This window comes from Onychomys torridus, chromosome 14, assembly GCF_903995425.1.
Source record: "Onychomys torridus chromosome 14, mOncTor1.1, whole genome shotgun sequence".
Classification (NCBI taxonomy): domain Eukaryota; kingdom Metazoa; phylum Chordata; class Mammalia; order Rodentia; family Cricetidae; genus Onychomys; species Onychomys torridus.
In genome coordinates this window covers 53233739-53258211 of record NC_050456.1, presented here as the reverse complement: position 1 = coordinate 53258211, position 24473 = coordinate 53233739, and the positions used below count along the sequence as shown (strand labels likewise).

The 24473-nt window shown below is 50.4% G+C and overlaps 1 protein-coding gene across 1 annotated transcript; it reads left to right on the top strand.

Annotated features, from left to right (window-relative positions):
- Positions 1-23871, top strand: Syndig1l (synapse differentiation inducing 1 like). Its single transcript, XM_036206214.1, has 4 exons — positions 1-439; positions 20262-20723; positions 21896-22036; positions 22199-23871. The coding sequence occupies exons 2-4, from the start codon at positions 20310-20312 to the stop codon at positions 22355-22357; spliced, it is 714 nt and encodes a 237-aa protein (XP_036062107.1). The 5' UTR covers positions 1-439; positions 20262-20309; the 3' UTR covers positions 22358-23871.
- Positions 23872-24473: the final 602 nt, after the last annotated feature.

Sequence of the window (24473 nt, the reverse complement as noted above, 5' to 3'; positions counted from 1 at the left end):
GCCCCGCCCCGCCCCGCCCCTCCCGGGAGCTGGGTCCGGAGTGCCTGGTGGGCTGATTCTGGAGCGTGGAAGGGAGCACGGAGCACGGAGGCGAGAGGGAGGCGGTGGCGGTGGGAGGCGGGGAGGCGGGGACCCTCCTCGCCGCTCCCTGAAGTCGGCACGGAGCCGCCCCGGGCCGGGGCTAAGCGCTGAGCGGCGGCGGGGCCGGGATGCGGGGCTCCCGGGACCGTGGCCGGCGCGCGGGGCGGTGGCGGGCGGGCGGGAGCTGTCCGCGGTGCTGAAGCAGCGGCGGCGACAGCGGCAGGGACGCGGGCCGGGAGCAGGGAGCTCTCCTGGAAGCTCCACCGCGGCTGCCTGCGAGGCGGGGACGCCGTCGCTCGCCGGCCCATGCCCGGTCCCCGAGCCCCGCGAGGAGGCGGGACGGTCCGCAGCGCGACAGGTAAGGAGCCGTCTGGGGGCGCAGCGGGAGCGCAGAGCTAGGCACCGAGTGAGCTGGGAAGAGCTGGGGGGGGGAGCCCTCCCAGCGATGAAGCTCCAACCCCCTACGGGTCCTTGAGCTCCTTGAAAGCTCTGGTCAGGTCTGTCCCCACTGCTTACCTCCCTGCAGGGTGACGCTAAGAGGGACTTGAGGGACCCGGGCTGTGGTAGGCACCTGCGCACCTTGACCCTGTACCACCAAGGCCTTGACCCCGACCTGAGACAGCTCTGAGACACTTGGCCTGCTGGTTGCAGGAACACTGATTTAGTCTCCGGGACTCCCTGGTACCCCAGTCTCCAAGATTCTATGACATTGGTAAAAAAAATCTGAGTGGGCTTCACTCAGCTGCTCTCCCCTATCCAAACCTGGTCACCAGGGGGGACTGGAGAGGCCGTGATCTCTTCGCTCTTTGCCCTGGAAATAGCCCTTGGGACAAGGAAGTGGAGGGTGGGGGCTGTCTATTTCCTCAGGACTGTTCTGTTTAATCCATTTCTCAGAGGAAAGACTTGGTGCCAGAAGGTACCTCAGCTTTATCCTGCTGCCCTCTTCCTCATGAAAGGGGGCCAGTTTTGCTTGGTTCAGGGGATAAAGTAGGGAGCCTGCTGGGTCTGGTTTTCTATTATATGCCTGGATGCTGATGACCCCGGACAGAGCCTCCATTTGGAGTTCTCTCTCGCCTTCTGGCAAGAGTGTGTTGAATGAGCTCATTCAGGCCTGCAAAGTGCTTTCAGTTCTTGAGTGCAGAGTTCTGTGAGTGGCAGAATGGACCAATGGAAATAAACTGCGTCAAGAAAGACTGGCTCACTGCTGTGGCTGACCACTGGCTTCAGACTGGTTCATTGGCACCCTCCAACCTACCTCAATTTCCTACCATCAAGAGTAGAAAAAGCCCTGGTTGGCAGCTTCCAAAGGCTGGCCTCAGTTATCCAAGCTTTTGAACCTCAGTCTCCTCGTTCCTACAGTGAGGATAAGAACTCTAGGCATCTGCACCTCTCTTGAGATTCCCTGAAGCAAAGGAAGTCTTCGGAGGCACATCTTGCCACAGTGAGCTACTCTCAGTGTCCACATCCCCTAGTGAGGCCTGCAGCCCATCATCTGGTCATTGTCATCTTCACCCCTGCTGCAGACCAGCCGTGGCCCCTTCTGCCTGCAGCCTCCAAAGGGTCCCAGAAACAGTGAAGTCAAACTCATAAATCTTGAGGAAATAAAAGGACTTCCTGCCCCCTTCCTCCATCGACACCTATAGAAGATAATATAGGGCGAGAGTCTGACTCATGGTTTTTGTTTTTATATTTCCCCAGGAACCACAGATCTAGGGAAAACAGCTCCTTGAAGGCAAGGATTGTGTTGTTTTCATCTCCTTGCTTTCCTCCACACCCCTTCCCCCACAGCACCTGGAAGGTAGTAAGGGCTCAGTAATTGGGTGCAAAAACACAGGAATGAACTGCGAAAATGTATCAGAGTCAAAGGGTTTGACTGGAAATCAGGGGCCAGGTGTTTGGTTCCAGGTCTGCCTCCAACTGTCTTGGGCAGGTACCTTCCCTTCAGCTTTCTTATCCATGACAGGAGAGACTGGAAACATGAGATTGAAGGCCTGGTACTCTATGGAACTCTCTGAGGCTGTCCCAAACTACAAACCTCTTAGTTCTTGGATGCAGGGTACCACTTTCAATATCCTGGTGTGGTAAATAAGTTAAATTGCCTTTCTGTGATGAAGTGGGTTTTATGAATGAAGTGGGAGAATCTAGAAGAAGCAGAAAAGGCCACTTCTACATTTGACATTCTGAATCGTTTTCCTCATTTCTCAAGGAAAGCCGCAGTATATAGAGAGTGACAGGGTGGTAGGGACCTTAGCCTCCAAGCCAAGAGGCCAGAAACTACCCCGCCCAGGAGTAGTGGGCCAGGATCTTGACCCTCTCTTCCCAGAAACCCTAGCTAGCTGGGATCTCCCTCCTAGGAAGATTGGAAGAGAAAACAGTTGGGAAAGAGCCATCCAGTAGAGAGGAGCCTAGTTTATTTAAAAACAAAAACAAAAACAAAAACAAAAACAAAAACAAAAAACAAAAAACAAAAACAAAAAACCAAAATGAGCCGTTCTTACAATCATTTTCCCTCAACTGTGGCAGGCACAGCCAATGCTCTGAAAAACCTTAGCTAATTGGCACTCGGTAGAGCTGAGTAAGCCATGCCGGTGACCTCCCTGACTTCCCCTGAGTGCCCAGCCAGGGTGGGGGACCAGCCCCCCTTCCCCACGTCAGCACTTCCTGGCTCTCAGCTGTTGGTGCGGCACTGGCAAAAATGAGCTCTCTGGAGTTAATGGACAGTCACTAACCCCCATACCAGAGTGACAGTGGCAGCAGCGATGCACACTATAAAGGGGCTTTTCTTTCCGATGGGATTGGCTTGTTGGGGAACTGGCCCTGCTCCTAGGCAGATACTGTGCCCCTCCACCTGCAGGTGTGCGGGTGTCCACACCTACCCCGGGGTCACCAGGGCTCCGGGGTTCTCTAACTATCCAGGCAGATAATGCCTTGTTTCTTCCAGCCAGGGAAAGCTGTCTCTCACCCAATTCCTGTGTTCCCCTCTGCTCCCTCCTTGCTGATGCTCCTACTCTGGCCCTTCTGTGGGGCCCCCAGAGGGGAAGAAGGGAGGCAGCAATGGTATATTTCTGTGTGTGAGAGATCTTAGTTATTTAGGGTAGGGGTGAGAAGAGCTGGGGAGGAGGAAGACTAAATCAAACATGATTGTTAAGAAATCGGGTATACAGGGCTGGAGAGATGGCTCAGTGGTTAAAAGCACTGCCTAGTCTTCCAGAGGACTCGCGCTCCATTCCCAGCAACCATACAAGGAATCACAATTTTCTCTAATACCAGTTCTAGGGGACCTGAGGCACACACATACATGCAGGCAAAACATATACACATTAAATAAAAAAAAAAAAAAAAAAAAACATTATGTTTTAGATAAAAGAAATAGGGTGTGCAGAATGAAATAAGGTAGCCCACACCTATAATCCTAGCATTTTGAGGTCTAAGGCAGGAGGATCAGAAACTTGAGGCCAATCTGGGCTACACAGTGACACAGTGAATTCCAGGCCAGTCTGGGCTGCATAACAAGGCTCTGTCTCAAGGAGGAAAAAAGAAAAGTGTGTGTGTGTGTGTGTGTGTGTGTGTGTGTGTGTGTGTGTGTGTGTGTGTGTGTGAGTGTGTGTCTGTGTGTGTGTGTGTGTCTGCGTGTGTATGTGTCTCTCTGTGTGTGTCTCTGTATGTATGTGTCTGTGTGTGTGTGTGTCTGAATGTGTGTGTGTGTGTCTGTATGTGTGTGTCTGTGTGTGTGTGTGTCTGTGTGTGTGTGTCTGTGTGTGTGTCTGTGAGTGTGTGTGTGTGTGTGAGTGTGTGTGTGTCTGTGTGTGTGTGTCTGTGTCTGTGTGTGTGTCTGTGTGTGAGTGTGTGTCTGTGTGTGTGTGTCTGCGTGTGTATGTGTCTCTCTGTGTGTGTCTCTGTATGTATGTGTCTGTGTGTGTGTCTGAATGTGTATGTGTCTGTATGTGTATGTCTCTGTGTGTGTCTGTGAGTGTGTGTGTGTGTCTGTATGTGTGTGTCTGTGTGTGTGTGTGTCTGTGAGTGTGTGTGTGAGTGTGTGTGTGTCTGTGTGAAAGAAAAGCTGAGACATTGACATACATGCAAGTCTCATCTCTATGACATTCGAAGAATGTCTGCAGACGTGCACATTATTGATCACCTTCCAATCCAAAGGCCAATTCATCTATGGGTCCTGGAAAGGTGGGATAGAATCAGAAAGGCGCAGGCTTTGTTCGGGGAAGTAGTAACATCCTAATTCATAAAACTTGCATTTTCCTAGTATCTGTTCTCTCTCAAATGTTCAGGTGGCATTCTACATGGCGATCCCCCCACGGCGAGCTGGGAGCAAGAAAGACTGGACCATGTCCCTGTTCTTTCTATGTCTCCTCTCTATTTTCTTTCTCCCTTACCGCCTCCCTCACCCCAGACCCATACTTCCACCCACCCCCCCTCAGCCAGCCAAGCAGGGATTGAGAAGATTAGGGGTGTTATCATCCGTCGTTAGGCATGCCACTTGTTTCTAAGAGGTTTGCAAGTGGAGAGACGGGTTGTTTCATCAAGAATGAAGGTTTGATTTCCACCTGAAAATGGACTCGTTTGCAGAGTAGAGCCCCTATCCAGCCTTTCCAGGGGTCCCCCCCCCGCCGTTTCAGTCACAAGGTGGGCTATGCTTTGAGGGAAGAACAGTCTTGACCCTGGGAGCCCAGAACGTTAGATTGATTCTCCCTGGAAGACAGCAGCAAAGACACTTCCCACGGAAGAAGAAAGAGCACCCCAGTTGTTTCGTTCGCTCTTCTTCCGTGCTCTCCTCTCCTGTCCCTTCCTCGGCTCCCTTCTCTCTCTCCAAACGTCCTTGGATGGGTCTTGAACCTCTCTAGCCCAGACCACTACCCAGGGCTTCCATTTCATACATCAGATAACAGCCAGAATCCTATCCTTGTATCCCAAGGGGCTTCCAAACCAGGCTCACCCAACTTCTCCCCACCCACTTTCCCCAGCTTAGGACATAGTAGGTCTTCACAGTCCAAATATTCGTTTGCTCTTATCTCAGAAAACACTTTCTTCTTCTGCACCTTTATTTTTTAATTGAGTCTTTGGTGATCAGATCACAATGCTACTATGGCAGTGTGGTACTTCTTCAGGTATTTTTCTCCTCTAGTTCTCTGTCTCTCTCAAAGTCATGTTGTGCGGGCATCAGACCTGACTCTCCCCTTCCACATCCCGACCTTCTTACATTCCTGCCATGCTTTTTGTCTTTTCGTTCTGTCTTGGCAGAACTCCATTAACGTTTTCTTTTCTTCCATTATCCTTTTAAAATCTCGCATCTTGCTATCTGAGAAAGCCTCTGTGTGTGGAGGGCGTGGTATGCCTGTGCATGCAAGTGTGTTAGGGTGTGCACAAAAGCCTGTGGAGGCTGGAAGGCCGGAAGGTGATGAGCCGACGTCAGGTGTCATCCTGTTTATCTCCACATTGTTTGTGAGGCAAGTTATCTCACTGAACCTGGTGCTGAGCGGCTAGGCTAGGCTGCCTGGCAGTGAGCTCTCGGGACCTGTCTGTCTGTCCTTTAGCACTGGGGCTACAGACTTGCCACTAGGCCCTGCTCTTTATGTGGGGGGTAGGGACCTGAACTCAGGTCCTGATGTAAATTCAGCGAGCACTTCTCTGAGCTAGCTCTCCAGGCCCCAACGCTGAAACCAGAATAGAAGTGTCCTGGGTGCTGAAGCTGCCCTTTTGGACCAGGGGTGTTCCCACAGCTTTTCTGCCTCAGTTGTTCACATTGCTCTTTACCTGCAGTTATTCTAGACTCCTCCTCCCACCTTCTGTTAACCACAGCTCTTACTTTACCTATGTAGCCGCACAACTACCCCTCCTCAGATAGGACCTCCTCTCCATCCACTCTGCCGGTCACATCTGCGCCCTGCCCTCTCTCTCCTTTCTCATGAACAAGTCCTGGGCTTCAGTGTGTGTTTCCTTACCATTTCCTGTCTGGAGCTTTGGAGGCCCTCTCTTCCAGATCTTTATAGAAGGTGTAGTGGGTTATTATGAACTTTCATCCCACTGTGTTGTGAAATATAGGAAGTTATTCCCCCTTACTTGACTGCGTTTGGTTCCCATTATCCAGCTCACCCCATCCACCCTCCCAGCTTCTAATAACCACACTAGTTCTACATTTAGATCGTCCATTTTTAAGCTCCCATATATGAGATAGAGCACGCACTATTTGGTTTTTCTGATCTTTCTTGTCTGGCTTATGTTACATAACACAATTACAGGCATGAGCCACCACACCCAGCTATATAACATATTCTCTTTATGTATTCATTGTTGGTTGATTTCATAGCTTATTTATTTTGACTAAAACCAAAGCCACAATAGTCAATCCCTCCACCTTTTCTCTAGACAAAGTCTCACTGTGTAGCTCTAGCTGGCCTGGGACTTGTTATGTATTTGGGGCTGGCCTTGAACTCATAGAGATTCATCTGCCTCTGGCTCTCTAGTGCTGGACTTAAAGGTATACATTCCATCCAGCGCAGTAGTTTCAGTCTTCTCCTCTCCAAGGTTTATTTTTTATTCATGTGTGTGTATGTGCAGATGCCAACAGAGGCCTGAAGAGGGTGTCGGTTCCCCTGGAGCTGGAGTCACAGGAAGCCACGAGGCTTTTGCAAGCTGTCTGTGGGTATTGGGAACCAAACCCAGTCCTCTGGAAGAGCAGCAAGTGCTCTTTATCCACGAGCCCTCTCTTCAGGCCACAACAATCATCCCTCAACAGGGCTCCTAGCCTCCACTCTGACCCAGCTCAACTCCTTCCTTTCTCCTCTGCGCTGTCATCCAGAACGCTCTAAAACACAGGCCAGGCCCTGGTATGCCCTGGTATACCCATATATACTGCCAGCCTGTAGGTGTGGGAGGCCTTCTCACCTCCCCTGCTACTTCCCATCGTCCAAACCTGCTGGCTTCCCCTCCCTACCACCATCCATGCCATCGTTTGCTTCCTCTGTGAGAAATGAAGTGTTCTCATTGTCTCACCTAAGTGACTCCCATCAACCTGAGAGACTCACTGCCCACGTCACCCTCTGTGACAGCTTTCCCTCATTCCCACCATCTCAGGATAGCGGTGCCTTGCCCTCAGTGCACACCTGCACAGCATCCTCCATTCCATATGAACCTTGTGTTTGTTAGTCTACACTGGCAACCCTCTTCACAGCAGGTGCTGCTCCCTGTCTGTCTTTGGATCCTGAGGAATGACCTAAAGTGACTGCCCAAGACATGTTTGTTGTGCAGAGCTGAGTGTCTCCAGCAGGGGCATGCCCTCCATCCCAGATCCTAGAAAGTATTTTCTTATTTTAAGTTTAGCATGTGTGTTTGTGCATCACTTGTGTGCCTGGTACCCACAGAGGCCATAAGAGGGCATTGGATCCCTAGAATTGGAGTTACAGACTGTTGTGAGCTGCCATATGGGTACTGGGACCTGAACCTGGGCCCCCTAGAAGAGCATCCAGTTCTCTCTCTCTCTCTGCGTGTGTGTGTCTGTCTGTCTGTCTGTCTGTCTGTTTATTTTTTGAGGATTTCTCTGTGTAGCCCTGGCTATCTCTGTAGACCAGGCTAGCCTTGAACTCAGACATTTGCCCAACTCTGCCTCCTGAGTGCTGGGACTAAAGGCATTCGCCATCATGCTCATCTGCATCTAGTTCTTTTAATCACTGAGACATTTCTATGGCCCTGGAAAGTCTTGTCTTGCCAGGAAGCCTCCGATACACAGGACAGCTAGCACATTTGCTCGTGCATTATGTCATTCATTCATATGGTGATCTATTGAGTGCCTACTATATACCAATCAAGGGGCTGTGTGGATGAGCAAGACATACACGGTCCCCACCCCTCTGGAGCTCACAATCTGGTGAGGGAGAAAGACACTAATCAAGAAATCACACATATATAAATAGAGACTGTGATAAGCACTTCGAGAGGAAGAGCGTGGAACAGTGGAGTGCAGATAACCAGGGAATCAAAATCTAAACTGAGGATGTAAGGACAGCCTCCCCAAGGAAGTGGCCTTTAAGCTGTGAGCTGAAGCATGTGAGGGGTGCTTCCCAGAAACATGGCTGTGAAGTGAAGGAGAGATGGAAACAGGAGCTGAAAAGCATAAAGGCACCGAGGAGGATGTCCTTGATAACTGTTGTTGCCTAAACCACCCCCAAAACACAGTGGCTTCAACAGCAGAGACCTCACCATTCTCGTGACTCTGCAGGGTCAGACGCTCAGACGGTACTAGCTGTGTGTTCATCCACCCCATGTGGTACGGACAGAGCTCACCTGGCGACAGATGGGCAGACACAGAGAGCCCAAGACGGCTTTGTTCACACAGCTGGCATCTTCCTGATGACTAAGAGGATGGCCTTGAGTTCTATCTCCTGGAGCCCCTGCTCACATCACACATGGCCTCTCTGGCCAACTACTAGAGGACAGCTCAAGGTTCCAAAAGGTATACCAGTGAGCAAAATGAAAGTGAAAGACACGGATAGGCATCTATAACCTAGCCGTGAAAGTCCCACATCACTATTGCTGGTCCTGTGCATGAAGCAGTCTCGGCCCTCAGACCACAGAGGAGGGGCATGGATGGAAGCTTGCTGAGCAAATGTCAGAGTACTTGCTGCTAAGTTGGACAACCAGTTTCTCCTGCTGGTCCTTCTCTCTTCATGGTGCTGGGGATTGAACTCAGGTCCTTGTACCCTCTAGACAAGCACTGTCACTGAGCTACAGGGTCTCGTGTACCCCAGACTAGCCAAGGATCCTCTTGAACTTCTGAGCCTCCTGTCTCCACCTCTGCCATGCTCGGATTACAGAATTACCACACCCGGTTCATGCAGCCCAGGAGAGTCAAACCCAGAGCTTCACACATCCCAGGCAAGCGCCCTATGAGCAAAACCACACCCACAGCCCCCTGATTCGATTGATTAAGTTTTTACGCTATTATTGGGGGTGGGAGGCAAAGGTGCCCATGCCATAGCTCATGTGTGGGGGTCAGATGACAACCTTTAGGAGTTGTTTCTCTCCTACCAAGTAGGTCCCGGGAATTGAAGGGAGTTTATCAGACTTGGAAGCAATTGCCTTTACCCACTGAGCCATCTTGACATCCCACAGTTTCACTTTCAAGCGGAGGAGACCACAGTTTAAGAACTGTTGGGAGCAGGCATGGTGGTGCATTCTTACCTTCCCAGTACTCAGGAGGTGGAAGCCCAAGGCTATGCATTTAAGGCCGGCTTCGGCTACACAGTGAGGTGAAGGTCAGCCTGGACCATGTGAGACCCTCAAGAAACCAACCACCAGGGCGACAAAAGGCTGTTGTGAAGAGAGAGGCGCAGGTGGGGACAGCCGTGATGGTGATGGTCAATTGTGCTAAGCGCTGAGCTGAAACAAAAAGGTGTGTTCCGTTTTCCGTGACTCAGCCCACCTTGCCCTTGTCTCTACACCTGGCCTTTGCCCCTCTCTGGCAGCCGCAGCTAGTGACAGACAAGCTCAGTTGGTGGCTCTCTTGCTCACAGGCCAAAAATCATCAATCCAGCCTAAACCTTGCACAAACCGCTACCAAAGTCACAGCGTCCACAGTTGGCCACACGGTTTATGCGCTACTGTCTGGAAGATGGTGCGGTTGGTGCCTATTAAGATTCTACCTTATCCCTGGATTGTAATCACTTAAATGTAATCTTCTGCCTGACTAGGAAGTCCTGGCTTTGATCTCTTGGCTTAAAGTGTCTCTCGGCCGGGCGGTGGTGGATCTCTGTGGGTTCGAGGCCAGCCTGGTCTACAAAGCAAATTCCAGGGTAGCCAGGGTATTTCTCCTGTTGCCCTGAGAGGTGCTTGACTCTCACAGTGGTTCTGTACTTATTGGCCTCCTAAGGCTATCTACCCTGGGCTGCCAAGTCAAGTCACGTCACCCCAAATCTCTTTCACTTTTTTTTTTTTTTTTTTTTTTTTTCAAGACAGGGTTTCTCTGTGTAGCTCTGGTTGTCCTGGAACTCACTTTGTAGACCAAGATTGCCTCGAACTCAGAGATCCACCTGCCTCTGCCTCCTAAATGCTCGGATTAAAGGTGTGCACCACCATCACCGCCACCACCACGACCTGGCTCCTCATCTTTTCTTAAAGCTCCCATTTCTCCTCTTCACAGAGGGCTCTGGTTTTCTCCAAAACCAATTCCCCCTCCACTCTTATTTTCTTGCCTCCCAGGAGACCAACCTGATAAGTATGTCCAGAATTGCCCAGGCTTTGGACTAGATCAAGCCTGAATTCAAATGCAGACCTGGTCACTCTGTCAGCTGTTCCTTAGCCTTTCTGGGTTTTCATTTTCTTGTATGAAACATGGGGAGCAATAATAACCAGCTTTGTTACTTTTTGTTTTGTTCGTAGAGTCTTTCAATGTAGCCCAGACTGGCACTGAGCTCAAGAATCTCTTGCCTCAGCCTTTTGAGTGTGGGAAGTACAGGTGTGCATCACCACATCTGGCTCTGCTACAAGGTTTTAAGATAAAGTTCAAAGAGCTGGCCCTGGTGGAATTTGGAAGGTCAAGGCAGGAGGATTGCAAGTTCTGTGCCAGCTTTGGCAACATGTCCAAACCTGTCTCAAAAACAAACAGGGGGCTGGGAGGTAGATCAGTGGGTAAAGCTCATGCTGCCCAAGTGAGGACCTGAGTTCAGATCCCTGGAACCCAGAACTGTTACGTACCCCTGGATGTTGTGATGCATAACCCCAGTATTCCTACAGGGCCATGGGAGGTAGACACAGGAGAGTCATGGGAAATTCCAGGGTCAGCTAGTGTGATGCAAACAACAGGAAAAAACAAAATGACTCTGTTGTGAACCAGGTGAAAGCGAGGACTGGCACCCAAGCTCCACATGTCCTCACATATACATGGACACACATACACACACCAAAAAAAGAAAAAGAAATAAAAATTTAAAAACAACAAAATTAAGTACACAGAACACCTGCTCAAGTTAAGATAAGTCAACTCTAGCTGTCACCAGGTTACATGGTTCTGATAAAGGTTGGCCCCAACCTGACAGCATGGCGCAATTCCTAATCACACTGTCCTTTAGGGCACCTCTCCTAAGAAGTCATCATGTGACTAAGCAAGCCTCCTGCAAGGCCACAGCCTGTGTCAGATTCTAGAGAACTTGATCACACACACACACACACACACACACACACACACACACACACACCCCACACACACATGTATCTCTTCTTAGTGGTTAAATGAACATACTCTGGCCAGACAGATTTGGCAGGTTCTGCCACTCTCCAGCTGTGTGATCTGAGAAAAACCTCTCTGGGCCTCAGTTTCCCCATGTATAAGATAGTTAAATGTGTAAGTGTATTTGAAGCTCTTGGCAAGGGTTTAGAACTCATGCTGGGCTTTCAAGCATATACCACCACACTTACGTTGTCTTTTTTTAAATAATGCATTTGCTCTTTTTAATTTAAAAATTATATTTGCATATGAATTTTATATTATGTAATGTTACATTCATATAATCACCCCTAAGTCAAGATAGAAACTGTCACTCCAAAAAGTCCTTGGGCCCTTCCGGATGTCCTCCCCATGCCTCCCAGCCCTCAGCAACCATTGATCTGCTTTCTTCAATGTTGGCCTTTCCTAGAATTTTGGGTATTTGGGGATGGGGGATTAGGTAAGCCTAATCTTACTTACTGGTTTGTTTAGATAAGCTCTCTAGCCCAGGCTGGCTTCAAACTCTCTCTGTAGCCAAGGATGTCCCTGGGCTTCTGATCTTACTGTCCCTAGCTCCTAATTGCTAGTGTTACAGATGTGTGCCACAGTGTCCAGAAGACTGAGGCAGGAGGGTGGAAAGTTCAGGGGTACCCTAGGAAACCCACGATCCAAAAAAAGAGTGCTAGATGGTGGTGGGACACACCTTCAATCTCAGCAGTCGGGAGGCAGAGGCAGGCAGATCTCTGAGTTTGAGGCCAGCCTGGGCTACAGAGTAAGTTTCAGGACAGCCAAGGCTACACAGAGAAACCCTGTCTCAAAATTTAAAAAAAATACAGGGCTGGGGATGTAGCTCAGTGGTAGTGTACTTGCCTAATATGCTTAAGGTTCAAGCTCCAATTACATGAAAAAAAAAAAAAAAAGTTAGGGCTAAGGTTGAGGCTTACGTTAACAGAGTATTTGCCTAGCAAGCACAAGTCCCTGGGTTTGATTCCCAGCACCCCATCCTAGAACCATAATTAATGGAGGTGGAATACTCTGTCTCATACTGTGAAGGCTGAGAATCACTGACTGCCCAAGGACACCTGTTGCTCAGGCAGACAGCAATGCCTTGGGCAGGTCACCAGCATCCAGTGAGGGGTGGCCAATTCCAAGCTTGGCCTCAGCCCTCATGAGGGCTGATCTGGTTCTGGTTTGCTCCTATTTCTGGGATGTTTTCCTATGGAGTTGCCCTTTGGAAAGGTGGGGAGTTCGCTGAGGCCCCTTCTTTGACATACCCTGAGGCTACCGTGAGCAGCCACCAATGCACACACCCCTCATGCATCAGGAAGGGCCCCAAAGTGAAGCTCAGGCTCACTTCTCTGGGGCGCCCTTTCTCTGGGACCCTTTGAATCCTGGTAACCCTTGGGGATTCTTCAAGGCCTTCTTGCCCCTCCACCCCAGCTTTCCTAGCTATTGTTGGCAGTTTAACGTGACACTTACAGGCTGTCACAGCTGGAAGAGAAAGCCCTTTGCGACACCACCCTCTATTGTTATATGCTCCCGTCAGAATTACAGAGTCGACTGCGCACTCAGAGCTGTTTGGTTCCTGGCACGTGGTTAAAAAGCTCAGGAAGTGTGAGTTATTGTTCTTCTCTGAGGAGAATTCTTCCAGGGAGCAGCGGCTGAGCCGAGTTGTTACAGTCAGCTCCTCCTAACTCTCCTGTACATTTTCTGGGTAAGGACGTCTACCGTTGCTCTGTGTGATCACAGGAGTCTGTAATTGGACTCTGGGGAATCCCTGGATGGTTTCTTGTCCTTGGTCTGTACATGCAAAGCCTCAACCTCAGGGCTCAGCTAGTCCTCAGTCAGGAGACAACCCCAAGGGTTTGGTGTTCTCAGAGACACCTTCTCCCCAACCCTTCTTTTGCAGATTCAGACTCGCAACTCCACCTGTGTCATTTATAGTGACTTCAGAATCCCAGGCCTTCTTGAGCCTATCCTCTGGAACAGAGCACACGTGTTCGCACATGCACGCACGTGTGCACGTGCACACACATACACACACACACACACACACACACACACACACACACACACACACATACGCAAGTACACAAGCAACCATACCAGAGTCGAGGAGGCACACACAGCCCATGTAGCTGAGATGGCCACTGATCTCTGCTTCAGTCTCCCACCCTGAGGAAAAAGAACATGGGGAGGCAGATCTAAGAATCAGGCCCAAAGGCCCAGCCAGGCCAATAGCACAGAAGACTTGGTGACCCACTATCCTTTTCCCCAATCAGGACTCAGAGTGGGGTGCCTGGGATGAGGCCATGAACTCTGTTATTGACCTTGTAGTTGAGGGGTGGGGGTAGAGGCATAGACAGGACCTGTATAAAGATCCCTGACTCTTGGCTGCAACCAAGCTGAAGTATATAAGCAGGCATATGGGCAGGGAAAGGCTTTAATGTTGCGCTCAGCCCCCAAAACCAGCAAGAGCTCATAACTTTCCATGGATTTTCGGCTAGGAAGAAATCTAAGCCCTTAATTATTTTTGTTCTGATTTAAAAGTAGTTTTGAAAAGTATATGCTGATTGTAAATGAATACATAAACGAATGTGCGAAACAGAAAAAAGAGGGCATGAAGAAGAAGGTGAAAGCTCCCGGGCCTCCACCCCAGGAGCTAATCGCTGTTGACAGTTTGGCGGAGTGGAGATGACGGCACGCACCGATTGCTTTTCTTCCTCCTCATTGGAACGGCAACGAGCGTTCTCTCAAGTCATTATCCTTTGTGAGCCTGTTTGTTCCGAGGCCTTGTGCTCCTGGATTGGGTGCCATCATTCACTGAACTTGTTTCCAATTCCTGGACAGTCAAACGACTTCTCGCTTTTCCACTGTATAGAAAGACACATCTTTGTACGTGAAGGGTTGCAAAGCCTTGCTTGTGGGGGTGTGCAGGGGGGGGGCGGGGAGGAAACCCCTCGGAGCACAAGGAAGGAGGGAGTCCAGATGTGGCCTGGACTGCAGAGACTCAGCTGGTGTCTGACTAGAGAGGATGACAGGAACAGGGAATGAATGAGCTGGGGTCACTTGCCCCTGCCTGCTTTGGACTTGCAAATGCCCCTGTGGTTTCCAGGCATCTCTCCATCTCTTTGGGGGGGGGGGGGCATGAAAAGGAAGGCCTCCCAGTGAGGTAGAGGTTAGGGCAGGGGTGACTTGGATGCATGTAGCTGCTCTAAGTGCCCTGGGGCTGCCCACTCCTCCTCAAGGCCCCTGCACACCTCAGCTTCATGGATAGTGACAGCACTACTTTTGGCTGGGACACCCTGGAGGCCCTAGACCCAGAGGCTATCCATTAAGACCATCTAGAGGCGAGACCCAGGGTCCTCTGGGAGCTCTGTCCTTGGTTCCCAGAGAGGTGGATAGGCCTAAGGCAGGAACCAGGGTGGTACAGGTGGAGCTAGGAAATCTGAGTTAACTTCACGGCTCTGCTGCCTACCCATCCAAAAGAGACCTTGCCTTTCCCTCACCTCACTCGACCTGCCCACTGGGTAATGTTGGGGAATCATGATGGTGTCCATCACTGGGCTCTGAGTGTGCTCATCCCTCCTCTACTTTGACAGAGTGTTCAAAGAGGGGCTCCTTCCTGGGGCTCCATGGCACTATAGAGTCATAAAATGTTAGTGGCAGTGGTGGCACACACCTTTAATCCTAGCACTTGGGAGGTAGAGCCAGGTGGATCTTTGTGAGTTCGAGGCCAACCTGGACTACAGAGTGAGTTCCAGAAAAGGAGCAAAGCTACACAGAGAAACCCTGTCTCGAAAAACGAAACAAACAAACAAACAAAAGTTAGTACCACAATTGCCCTCTGTGGCCACTTCCTCCAAACCCCTCAGGGAAACTGAGAGGCCGGAAGAGGCCCACAGACCAGGAATGGGCTCCCAGGGGGGAAGGATGAGGCCCTGCCTTTGTATTCCGAACCTACCTCCCAGCCCAAGCTTCATGCCCCATGGCTACACGAGGAAACTTCTGTCACAGCTGGGTCACAGCCACCTGGAAATCACAGCAGAGTGACATAAGCAGGCCCCGAGGTGCATGGCAGCCCTGCATCCCAGGTGCTCTCTCTGCATTGGGAGGTGGACTGTTGGGCCACACGCTCCTGTCTGCTGCACTTTGTGATTCTTCATGAGGCTTTCCTCCAGCTTCGGGTCCAAGGCAGCCATTCTCAGGGACTCAGCACCATGGCAACCTCTCCTCCTTCCTCTGCCCTCATGTAGACATCAGCCCATGTCCTCCCCATTGGTGGGTCAGCCAGGGGAACCTAGCATCCTTTGGACATGCCCTCAGTGCCCTGATGCCCTTCTGTTCCAGGTACTCTCTGTCTGCTACCCAGGCACTGTTCCTGGAGTTATGCTGTCTCAGGTTACTCCAGAACCATCTTTCTAGAATCCATCCATGTTCCGTGGGGGCAGAAGCAGAAATGACCCTTTCCCTGGCACTGACTTCCAAATGCTTGATGGAGCGGGGACCAGTAAACTCAGCCCAGGAAACAGAAATCTCTCCCTACACTTCCCTCCTATAGTTAGCAGAGTGCAGCTGGGAGGTCAGAAATGGCCCTCATGGGTGAGGATGAGTTCTGCAGCCTAGAACTAAGGATTGCAGCCTCCTAGGCCGGAGAGATGGCTCAGTGGTTAAGAGCTCTTGCTGTTCTTCCAGAGAACCCAAGGTTAGTTCCCAGCATCCACATGGTGACTCACAGCCATCCATAACTCCAGTTCCAGGGGATCTGACACACTCTTTTGATCTCTGTGGGCACCAGGCATGCATATGTTACACATGCATGTACATATCATACACATAAAATTAATAAGTCAAAAAAATTTTTAAAGGACAGCAGCCTCTCCTCATATATCATCTACATGTTACCTCAGCCACTTCTTTGGATCCTCATGAGACAGATCTTCATGAGATGTATCATGTGCTTTTTGTTTTGGTTTTTTGTTTTTCAAGACAGGGTTTCTCTGTATAGCCTTGGCTGTCCTAGAACTCAATTTGTAGACAGGTTGGCCTCCAACTCACTGAGATCCACCTTCCTCTGCCTCCCAAGTACTGGGACTAAAGGCGTGCACCACCACCAGCATTATCTGGCCTTTATGGATGATGAAACTCAAGGTCATGAAGTTAACCCGAATCATCAAAGCCAAATCTGCAGACCAAAATCCAGGGCAAGTGACACCCAAACTACCCCGAAACTTCACAGAAGTTCCTGAAGCCGATTCACCCCACTCTCTCCATATCTGTCCCTCCCTGCTAGAGTGTGTGGATTTGTTGCAGACATACTCAGTGACTTTTCTCCTTCCTTCAGCCAACCTTCCAGGTACCAGGTAGACATCTGGCTGAAGGTCAGAAGTCAGCCCCCTTCAGTGCATTCTTAATCCGTGCCTGTAAAGTGTGTGTGTGTGTGTGTGTGTGTGTGTGTGTGTTGATATATTGTGTACCCTAATAAATTCACCTGTAGATCAGAAAGAAAAAGGAACAAGCCACCTCTTAACTCTAGGATTCTTCAGCCTGAAAGCTTTCCTTGGCCAAAAGACATTAGTTCCTGACTCTTCAAAAGCTTTGTATACCTTTTTCTGCCCACTCATAACACGTCCTGTCTCTGCTTTCCCAGTGCTGGGATTAAAGGCGTGTGACTCCCAAGTATTGGGATTAAAGGTGTGTGCCACCACTGCCTGGCTCTGTTTCTCTCCTAGACTGAGTCAATCTCATATAGTCCAGGGTGGCTTTGAACTCACAGAAATCCAGACGGATCTCTGCCTCCCAAGTGCTAGGATTAAAGGTGTGTGCCACCACTGCCTGGCTTCTGTGTTTAATCTAGTGGCTTGTTCTGTTCTATGATCTTCAGCCAAACTTATTAAGGTACACACTATATCACCACATGTGTGTACTTCCAGCTGGGTGTACAGATGCAGGCTTCAGTACCCTTAGGTGCCTTAGGCCTTGCAGGAACCTTCCAAGCTCAGTTTACTTTGAGGGCAGATTAGCCTGAAGTGTACTTCTTAAAACTACATTTGGGGGCGTGGCAGGGGGTGGGATGGGAAAACTCCCTCCCCTGGCAAAAGCTGTAACCATGAACGCAGCCCCTGTGCCAAGCGGAGCACAGACCTGCTTGACTTGAGAATAAGCCCTCCTTCAGCCCCTAGTCCCATCTGCCACCAAGACCTGGTAACGTCACCTGTCCCTATCTCTCCAACTCTGTCACTGGGTTCCCAGCATCTCTGTAGTTCAGGCAGACCTTGCACTTGGCAGTCCTCCTGCCTCAGCCTCCCAAATCACTGGGATTACAGGCCTGTATCATCAGGGAGTTCTAAGTATCCTCAGTTTACCTGAAGACACAGTAAACTCCACCCACCAACAAGCCGGGAGTGTTCATGCACACCCACAAGTGGGGGTTGAGGCAGGGAGACTTTAAGGCCAGTTTCAGCTACGAGGTAAGTTTTAATTATTTGGTTGTTTGGGGGTGGGTTTTATTGTCCCTTTGTTTTGTCTGGAGATAAGGTCTCACTATGTAGCCCAGGCTGGCCTCAAACCTGAGCGCTGAGTTTATAGGTGTAAGCCACTATGCCTGAATTACATAGTGAGTTTGAAGTTAGCCTGGGCAATATAATAAAACCCAGTCTTAAAAATAAATAAATAAGCTGGCCGTGGGTGGAGCATGCCTTTAATCCCAGCACTCAGGAGGCAGAGCCAGGCGGATCTCTATGAGTTTGAAGCCAGCCTGGTCTACAGAGCAAGATCCAGGACGGGCACCAAAACTACACAGAGAAACCCTGTTTCAAAAAAACAAAACAAAACAAAAAAAAACAAAAAACAAAACAAAAAAAAAAAAAAGAAGAAGAAGAAAAGAAAAGAAAAATAAATAAAGCTGAGTGATGGGGCTCACACCTTTAGTCCCAGCACTTGGGAGGTAGAGGCAGACAGATCTCAGTGAGTTCAAGGCCAGCCTCGTCTACAAAGCAAGTTCCAGGACAGTCAGGACTGTTACACAGAGAAACCTTGTCTAGAAAAACCAAAAGTAAATAAATAGACAGACAGACAGAGAGATAGATAGATAGATAGTGGTAGAGTGGTGGCGCACGCCTTTAATCCCAGCACTCTGGAGGCAGAGGCAGGAAGATATTTGTGAGTTTGACAAGGCCAGCCTGGTCTACAGAGCAAGTTCCAGGACAGACAGGGCTACACAGAGAAACCTTGTCTTGAAAAACAAACAAACAAATAAATAAATGGGTGGCAGCAGGAAGTGGGAAGGAGCTGATTAGACAACTCCATGGTTAAAAGCACTTGCTGCTCTTATAGAGGACCAGGGTTCAGTTCCCAGCACACAAGTCCAGCGGCTCACAGTTATCCGTAACTCCAGCTCAGGTGATTCAGAACCTTCTTTAGCCTCCTCAAGGGTTTATGTGCTTGCACATACATATACATACACATAAGTAAAAGACAGTAAATATTAATCTTAAAATAAATGTTTAAAGCTGGGCATGGTGGCTCATGTCTTTGATCCAGCACTCAGGAGGCAGAGGCAGGCAGATACCTGAGTTTGAGGCCATCCCTGTCTACCGAGCCGGTTCCAAGACAACCAGGGCTACACAGAGAAACTCTGTCTCAAAATAAATAAATAAATATTTAATTAATGCTTTCACAGTTGGACTAGACCCTGTCCAATCCACCCTGCATGAGAAGCATAGGAGACACTCAGGGTACCAAATCTCACTCATCATTTCCTCTGATGTCTGCAGTCCCTTAGACCTTGGCAGGGCTGCACATTTGGCCCTCAGGCCTGCACCTTGAGCCACACCAGCTCTCTCCCAGGCCCCCAGCTCCATCATCCTTTGTCCAGTCACAGAACCTCCGCAGATATTCCTCCCTCCGTGTGGAATATGCTTTCTGGTGCTGCGACAAAAATACCCAATCGATTTAAGAGGAATAAAGGCCTGTTTTGACTCCTTCGGGGGTTTCAGCCTAAACTCTACAGGCCCTGACGCTTTGCGCGTGCGCTGAGGCTGCCAACATCACAAAGAGCTTAAAGTGGAGAGAGCTGTTTCCGTTTTAGAGGTCAGGAGTCTGAGTGGGCCCAAGGGACCAGCATCCCAGGCATCCACTTCGAGGCCACACCCCCATGACCTAAAATCTCCCACCAGGCCCCACCTCTTAAAGGCTTCTGCAATCTTCACATACACCAAAGGACTACTAAGCCTTTAACATAACCTTCCTAATGCTGCAACCCTTTAATACAGCTCCTCATATTGTGGTGACCCCCCCCCAACCATAAAATTACTTCATTGTTTCTTCATAATTAATTTTGCTACTGTTATGAATTGTTATGTGGATATCTTGATATGCGACCTTGTGAGGGGGTTGTGACCCACAGGTTGAGAATCATGGCTTTAACACCTGGGCCTTTGGGGGGCCATTCAGATCCAGGCTACAGCAGCATTCCCCTCACCTTGTAAACTGGCTTCTCCACATCTCAGCACAAAATTTTCCCTGTCGGTTCTGCCCATTGCAGTGAAGTCTGTGTGCCGCCATGCGCGGTACTTCTTCAGGAAAGACAAGTATAGTTGTCTTCTGCACCTGGATTAGACTCCTGAGGACAGACAGACACACTTCTCCCTTTCGCCCTAACTTTTGCCTCTCTCATGACTGTATTCTCAGCATCTGCTCCAGTGCCTGACATATAGCTAGTACTGATTAATCACGGGCCACGTGAGGAAATGAGTGAATCATCTTCCCAAAGTGAGTACCACTGCCATCCCCACTTCACAGACAGAGAAACTGAGGCTCTGAGCAATAGCTAGCTCAAGGTCCCACTGGTGAAAACGGCAAAGCAGGGATTAGGGCCAACTTGGGACACAAAAGTTCACTGGTTTAACCACCCCAGGCCATGGATCCAGTGGCCTGGCCCCTGTGATTACTTGTCTTGCTCTCCTGACAGGTTCCGAGAGGACTGAGACTCCCCGCCCTGGCAACTGCAGGCAGAACCATGGAGAGCCTGAGTGAACTTCAGAACCCACTGCTGCCAAGGAGCCCCACCCACCTCCACAGTCCCTACCCCTACCCGGAGGCCCCAGCCAGCTGGTCCTGCCAAGAGAAGCTTTATTCCTACCTCCTAGGAGGTGCTGGTTCCTCTCGTACCCACCAGCTCCTAGACCCAGGGTCCCTACAGCTGGCCGTGGAGGCTTGGTATCGACCCAGCTGCCTCCTGGGGAAGGACAAGGTCAAAGAGCCCAAAGCAGGCAGCTGTGAGACCAGCTTCACCGAGGCCAGGGAGCCCCCAGCGGGGCCCCCGGAACAGGGCTCAGAACCTGGTCAAACTGAGGAGGATGTCACCATCCACACTGTGTCCTATGGGGTTCAAGAGGAGCTGCAGGGCCAGGAGGACAGCCAGGAGGAAGAGGTAAGTAGCGTGTGTGTGTGTGTGTGTGTGTGTGTGTGTGTGTGTGTGTGTGTGTGTGGATTCTAAACTGGTCGTGAGAACATGCCTTTAATCCCAGCACTCAGGAGGCAGAGGCAGGAAGATGAGGCATTTGATGTCATCTTGGTCTATATAAAGTTCAAAGACATCCTGCACTATGCAGTAAGACCCTGTCTCAAAAAAGAAAGCACACTTGGGAGGTGGAGATAGAAAGATCAGGAGTTCAAGGTCAGCTCTGGCTAGCTGGTGAATTCAAATCCAACCTGGGCTACATGATACCCTATTGAAGAAGGATGAGGAAGAGGAGGAGGCAGAAAGACACTTGAGTTAACTATTTATCAACCCAAGTGATAAATAGCAACCATTGTAAATAGCGACTATTAATCACTTGAAAATAATATGATTATTTTGGTAGCTGATCATGTTTCCTCTCTGCCTCTCTCCCACAAAGTATGTGGCTTTATAACTGGATTTTCTGATATCGCTCTGTGTAATTTAATATGTTCTACAAGGTGATTTGTAAAGTGACAGGGTCTTTCACTGTGAGCCCTTCCATCATTTGTTAACTTGATCACCCCGTCTTTGGGCACTGAGAACACCTTCATCTTCCATCTTCGCCAGGAGACAGACTTGAATTCAGAGGCTTGTATTTTTCCGTGGTAAGAAGTTCCTAAAAGTACCACTCACCAGGTCACGTGACATGGTGTGACAAGACCAGCCTTGGCTCTGAGCAGCAGAGTTTGCTCTGTATCTGTCCACTGAATATGTTGCACTAAAAAAGAATACATTATTTATTTATCTATCTATTTCTTTTTTTTGAGACAGGGTTTCTCAGTGTAGCTTTGGTGCCTGTCCTGGATCTCGATCTGTAGCCCAGGCTGGCCTCGAACTCACAGAGATCCGCCTGGCTCTGCCTCCCGAGTGCTGGGATTAAAGGTGTGCGCCACCTCCACCTGGCTCTATTTCTTTACTGGATGTATGGTCACAGTATAGCTGTGGGATCAAATGATAACTTACGGGAGTCAATTATCTCCTTCCACCTCCGGGTCCCAGGGATTAGCGGCTGGCAAAAGAAGCATGTGTTTTTAACTCTTACCAGTCTGACAGGGTTTGCGAGACCCTGGCTTTTGCTACCAAACCCCACTCTCTCTCAGAGTGATACAACCTCAACAGAGAGCGAAAGTGAAGACACCTTCCTCACCCTGCCTCCCAGGGACCACTTGGGGCTCACTCTCTTCTCCATGCTGTGCTGCTTCTGGCCTCTGGGCATGGCTGCCTTCTACTTCTCCCAGGGGGTAAGTGTACAGGGGACTCCAGGGTGCCTCTCTGGCCCGCCACTCTCTCAGCGGGAGGACTTGCCACTCACCGCTCACCGGCAGGATGGGAAGGGCCTGGTGGACTGGGCTATTTTGTTGGGCCTGAGGATGCTGCCTTATGTCAACCTTTTGTCTCCCCAGACCAGCAAGGCCATCTCCAAAGGGGACTTCCGCCTGGCCAGCACCACTTCCCGCCGGGCCCTCTTCCTGGCCACACTCTCCATCGCTGTGGGGGCTGGTCTCTATGTGGCTGTGGTGGTGGCTCTGGCTGCTTACATGTCCCAGAATGGCCATGGCTAGTGGTCAGTAGGATCCTCATCCTGGCTCTCCTGGCCCACCAGAGGAAGGTGTAAGGCTTGGAACTCTGTACCCTATGGAGAGCCTTGACCCTGAGGTGAACCTGTGACAATTCTGCAGCCTACACAGCCCTCTTGTCCGCTACTTCCCGTCCCAGAGCAGGCCTGGTATGGATGGGAAGCAGGAGAGGCAGGGTTGTCCAACAGGCCTAGCCCAGCCTAGGCTGCCCACTCCCTTCAGGGCCTCAGTCTCACAGGCAGCTCAGTTCTCCCTCTTGACAGTTTCCCCACAGAGAAAAAGCAGGAGCTTCCGGGAAGAAAAAGGAGTGCCCGAGAAACAAAGGATGTGCCCAGTCTTTTCAGCCCATGGGGCTCTCCCCGGTACACATCTTAAGCAGCTACCCCCACCCGCCATGATGCCCAAGATCCACCAATCAGAAAAGACATACATGGGCCCCAGCTATCCCTTGCTCTTTCTGACTCTGGGTACTACATGTCTCCCTTGTTAGTGTGTAAGATACTCTGCGGCATCTCCCAGGGTGGAGATGGCGCTGGTGAGCTCTGTACTAAGAGCAGGTTGCTGGGGGCTTTTCTGTGCCAGACAAAAGGCAAGAGCAATGTCGGAGAGGATGGAGGCCTGGAACACCACAGGACCACATGGCCCCCCTCCCTCTGCCCCCGTTCTTCACTCTCCCATCCTTTCTGGGCTCTGCTGGGAGGGCCCTGAGATGGTACCCCCCAGCAGGGGAGACTGAGAAGGGTGTTGTTACTCCCTAGCTATTGAGTAGTGCGGAGTCCTGGATCCAGACTTATGGGAAAACGGTGAGAAGGGACTCTGGGAAGTGGGAAATGTAGACAGAGGAGGGACGTGGGCAGGTGTGGACAGTGGAGCAGTCAGCAGTGCTCAGGAGGAGGTGTCCCCTGAGCAAAGTCCAGGAGGACTAGCAGAATCCACAAGGGATTTGCTTCTATGTAACTCTCCATGCTACTGGGCAAGGGTGTGTAAGAGCCTCCCATGGAGGTTCCCGGGCTGTCAGGGTTCTGCCTGGATTATCCAGTCTGGAGTAATTTTGTGCAGCCCTTTCTAAACCCTCCATCAACCTAAGCAGGAAGGCCAAGCCTTTCTCTCCACCCATGATGCTTTCCCATCTTCGGACGATGGGGTAATGGTGGTAATGGCCCCTGAGCACCTTCACCGGTAACTGCCACTCAGGACTGCTTTCAAGGCCCTCCACCCCAAAACAACGACAGTTTCAGAGACACCAAGAGCAAAGGACTTGGAAGAACGGCAAGGCAGGCCCACTGGGGTTCAGCCTGCAGGATATTATGCACGTTCTGGGGAACCTGGCCATTTCCACGCTCTGGTTCCACCACTCACCGTCCTTGGTTCCCACACCCTCCCCACGCCCTTCACTGCAGGTATTGTCCACGCTCCACCCCCTGCAGTGACGGTTTTAATGTCCCCCGTAAGGTCTTTATTTATCCTGATAATAAACTTTTCTGTAATACCTGGTGCCATCTGGGCCTCTTGCTGTCCTTTGCTTGTATCCCATGCCCCTCCAGGGCTGACCTCCATCACCCCATGTCCGTCGTTCTGGATCTCCATATGGGCCTCAAGAAAAGAGGCCAGAGGCCAATGCTGCCTTAAGACTGCTCAGCCTGGGGTACCCGAGATGTAGGTTGGTGGATTGCATTTGACTTATGCAAGGCAAGGTGAGAAAAAAAAAAAAAAAAAAAGCTCTCCTGTATGTAAGAGCAATTGGGAGTCAGGAAGGGAGAGCGGAACCAGTGTGACTGTGCTCTACACAGCTGCCTAGAACTACCAAGAGTAGAAACAGGGCACAGCATGCCAATGGTCCCATCCCCCTGCTATCCATTTTTGGCTCCCCCACGTCTCCCGTCCCCAGAGCTGCGCCTGGGAAATGTGGAGAGGAAGTCATCTGTGCCTCAGGTTCTAGCCTCGGCACCAAATCCCCAGTGTCCTCTCAATCCTGCCCCTGGCAAAGGAGCTAGCTTGGCATCAAAGTCACTGTGTCTAGAAGGTCCTGGGGAAGTGTGTTATGCATGCCCCACACCCTATGGACATCCATCCATATATAAGACTCAGCTCTGTGTATCTG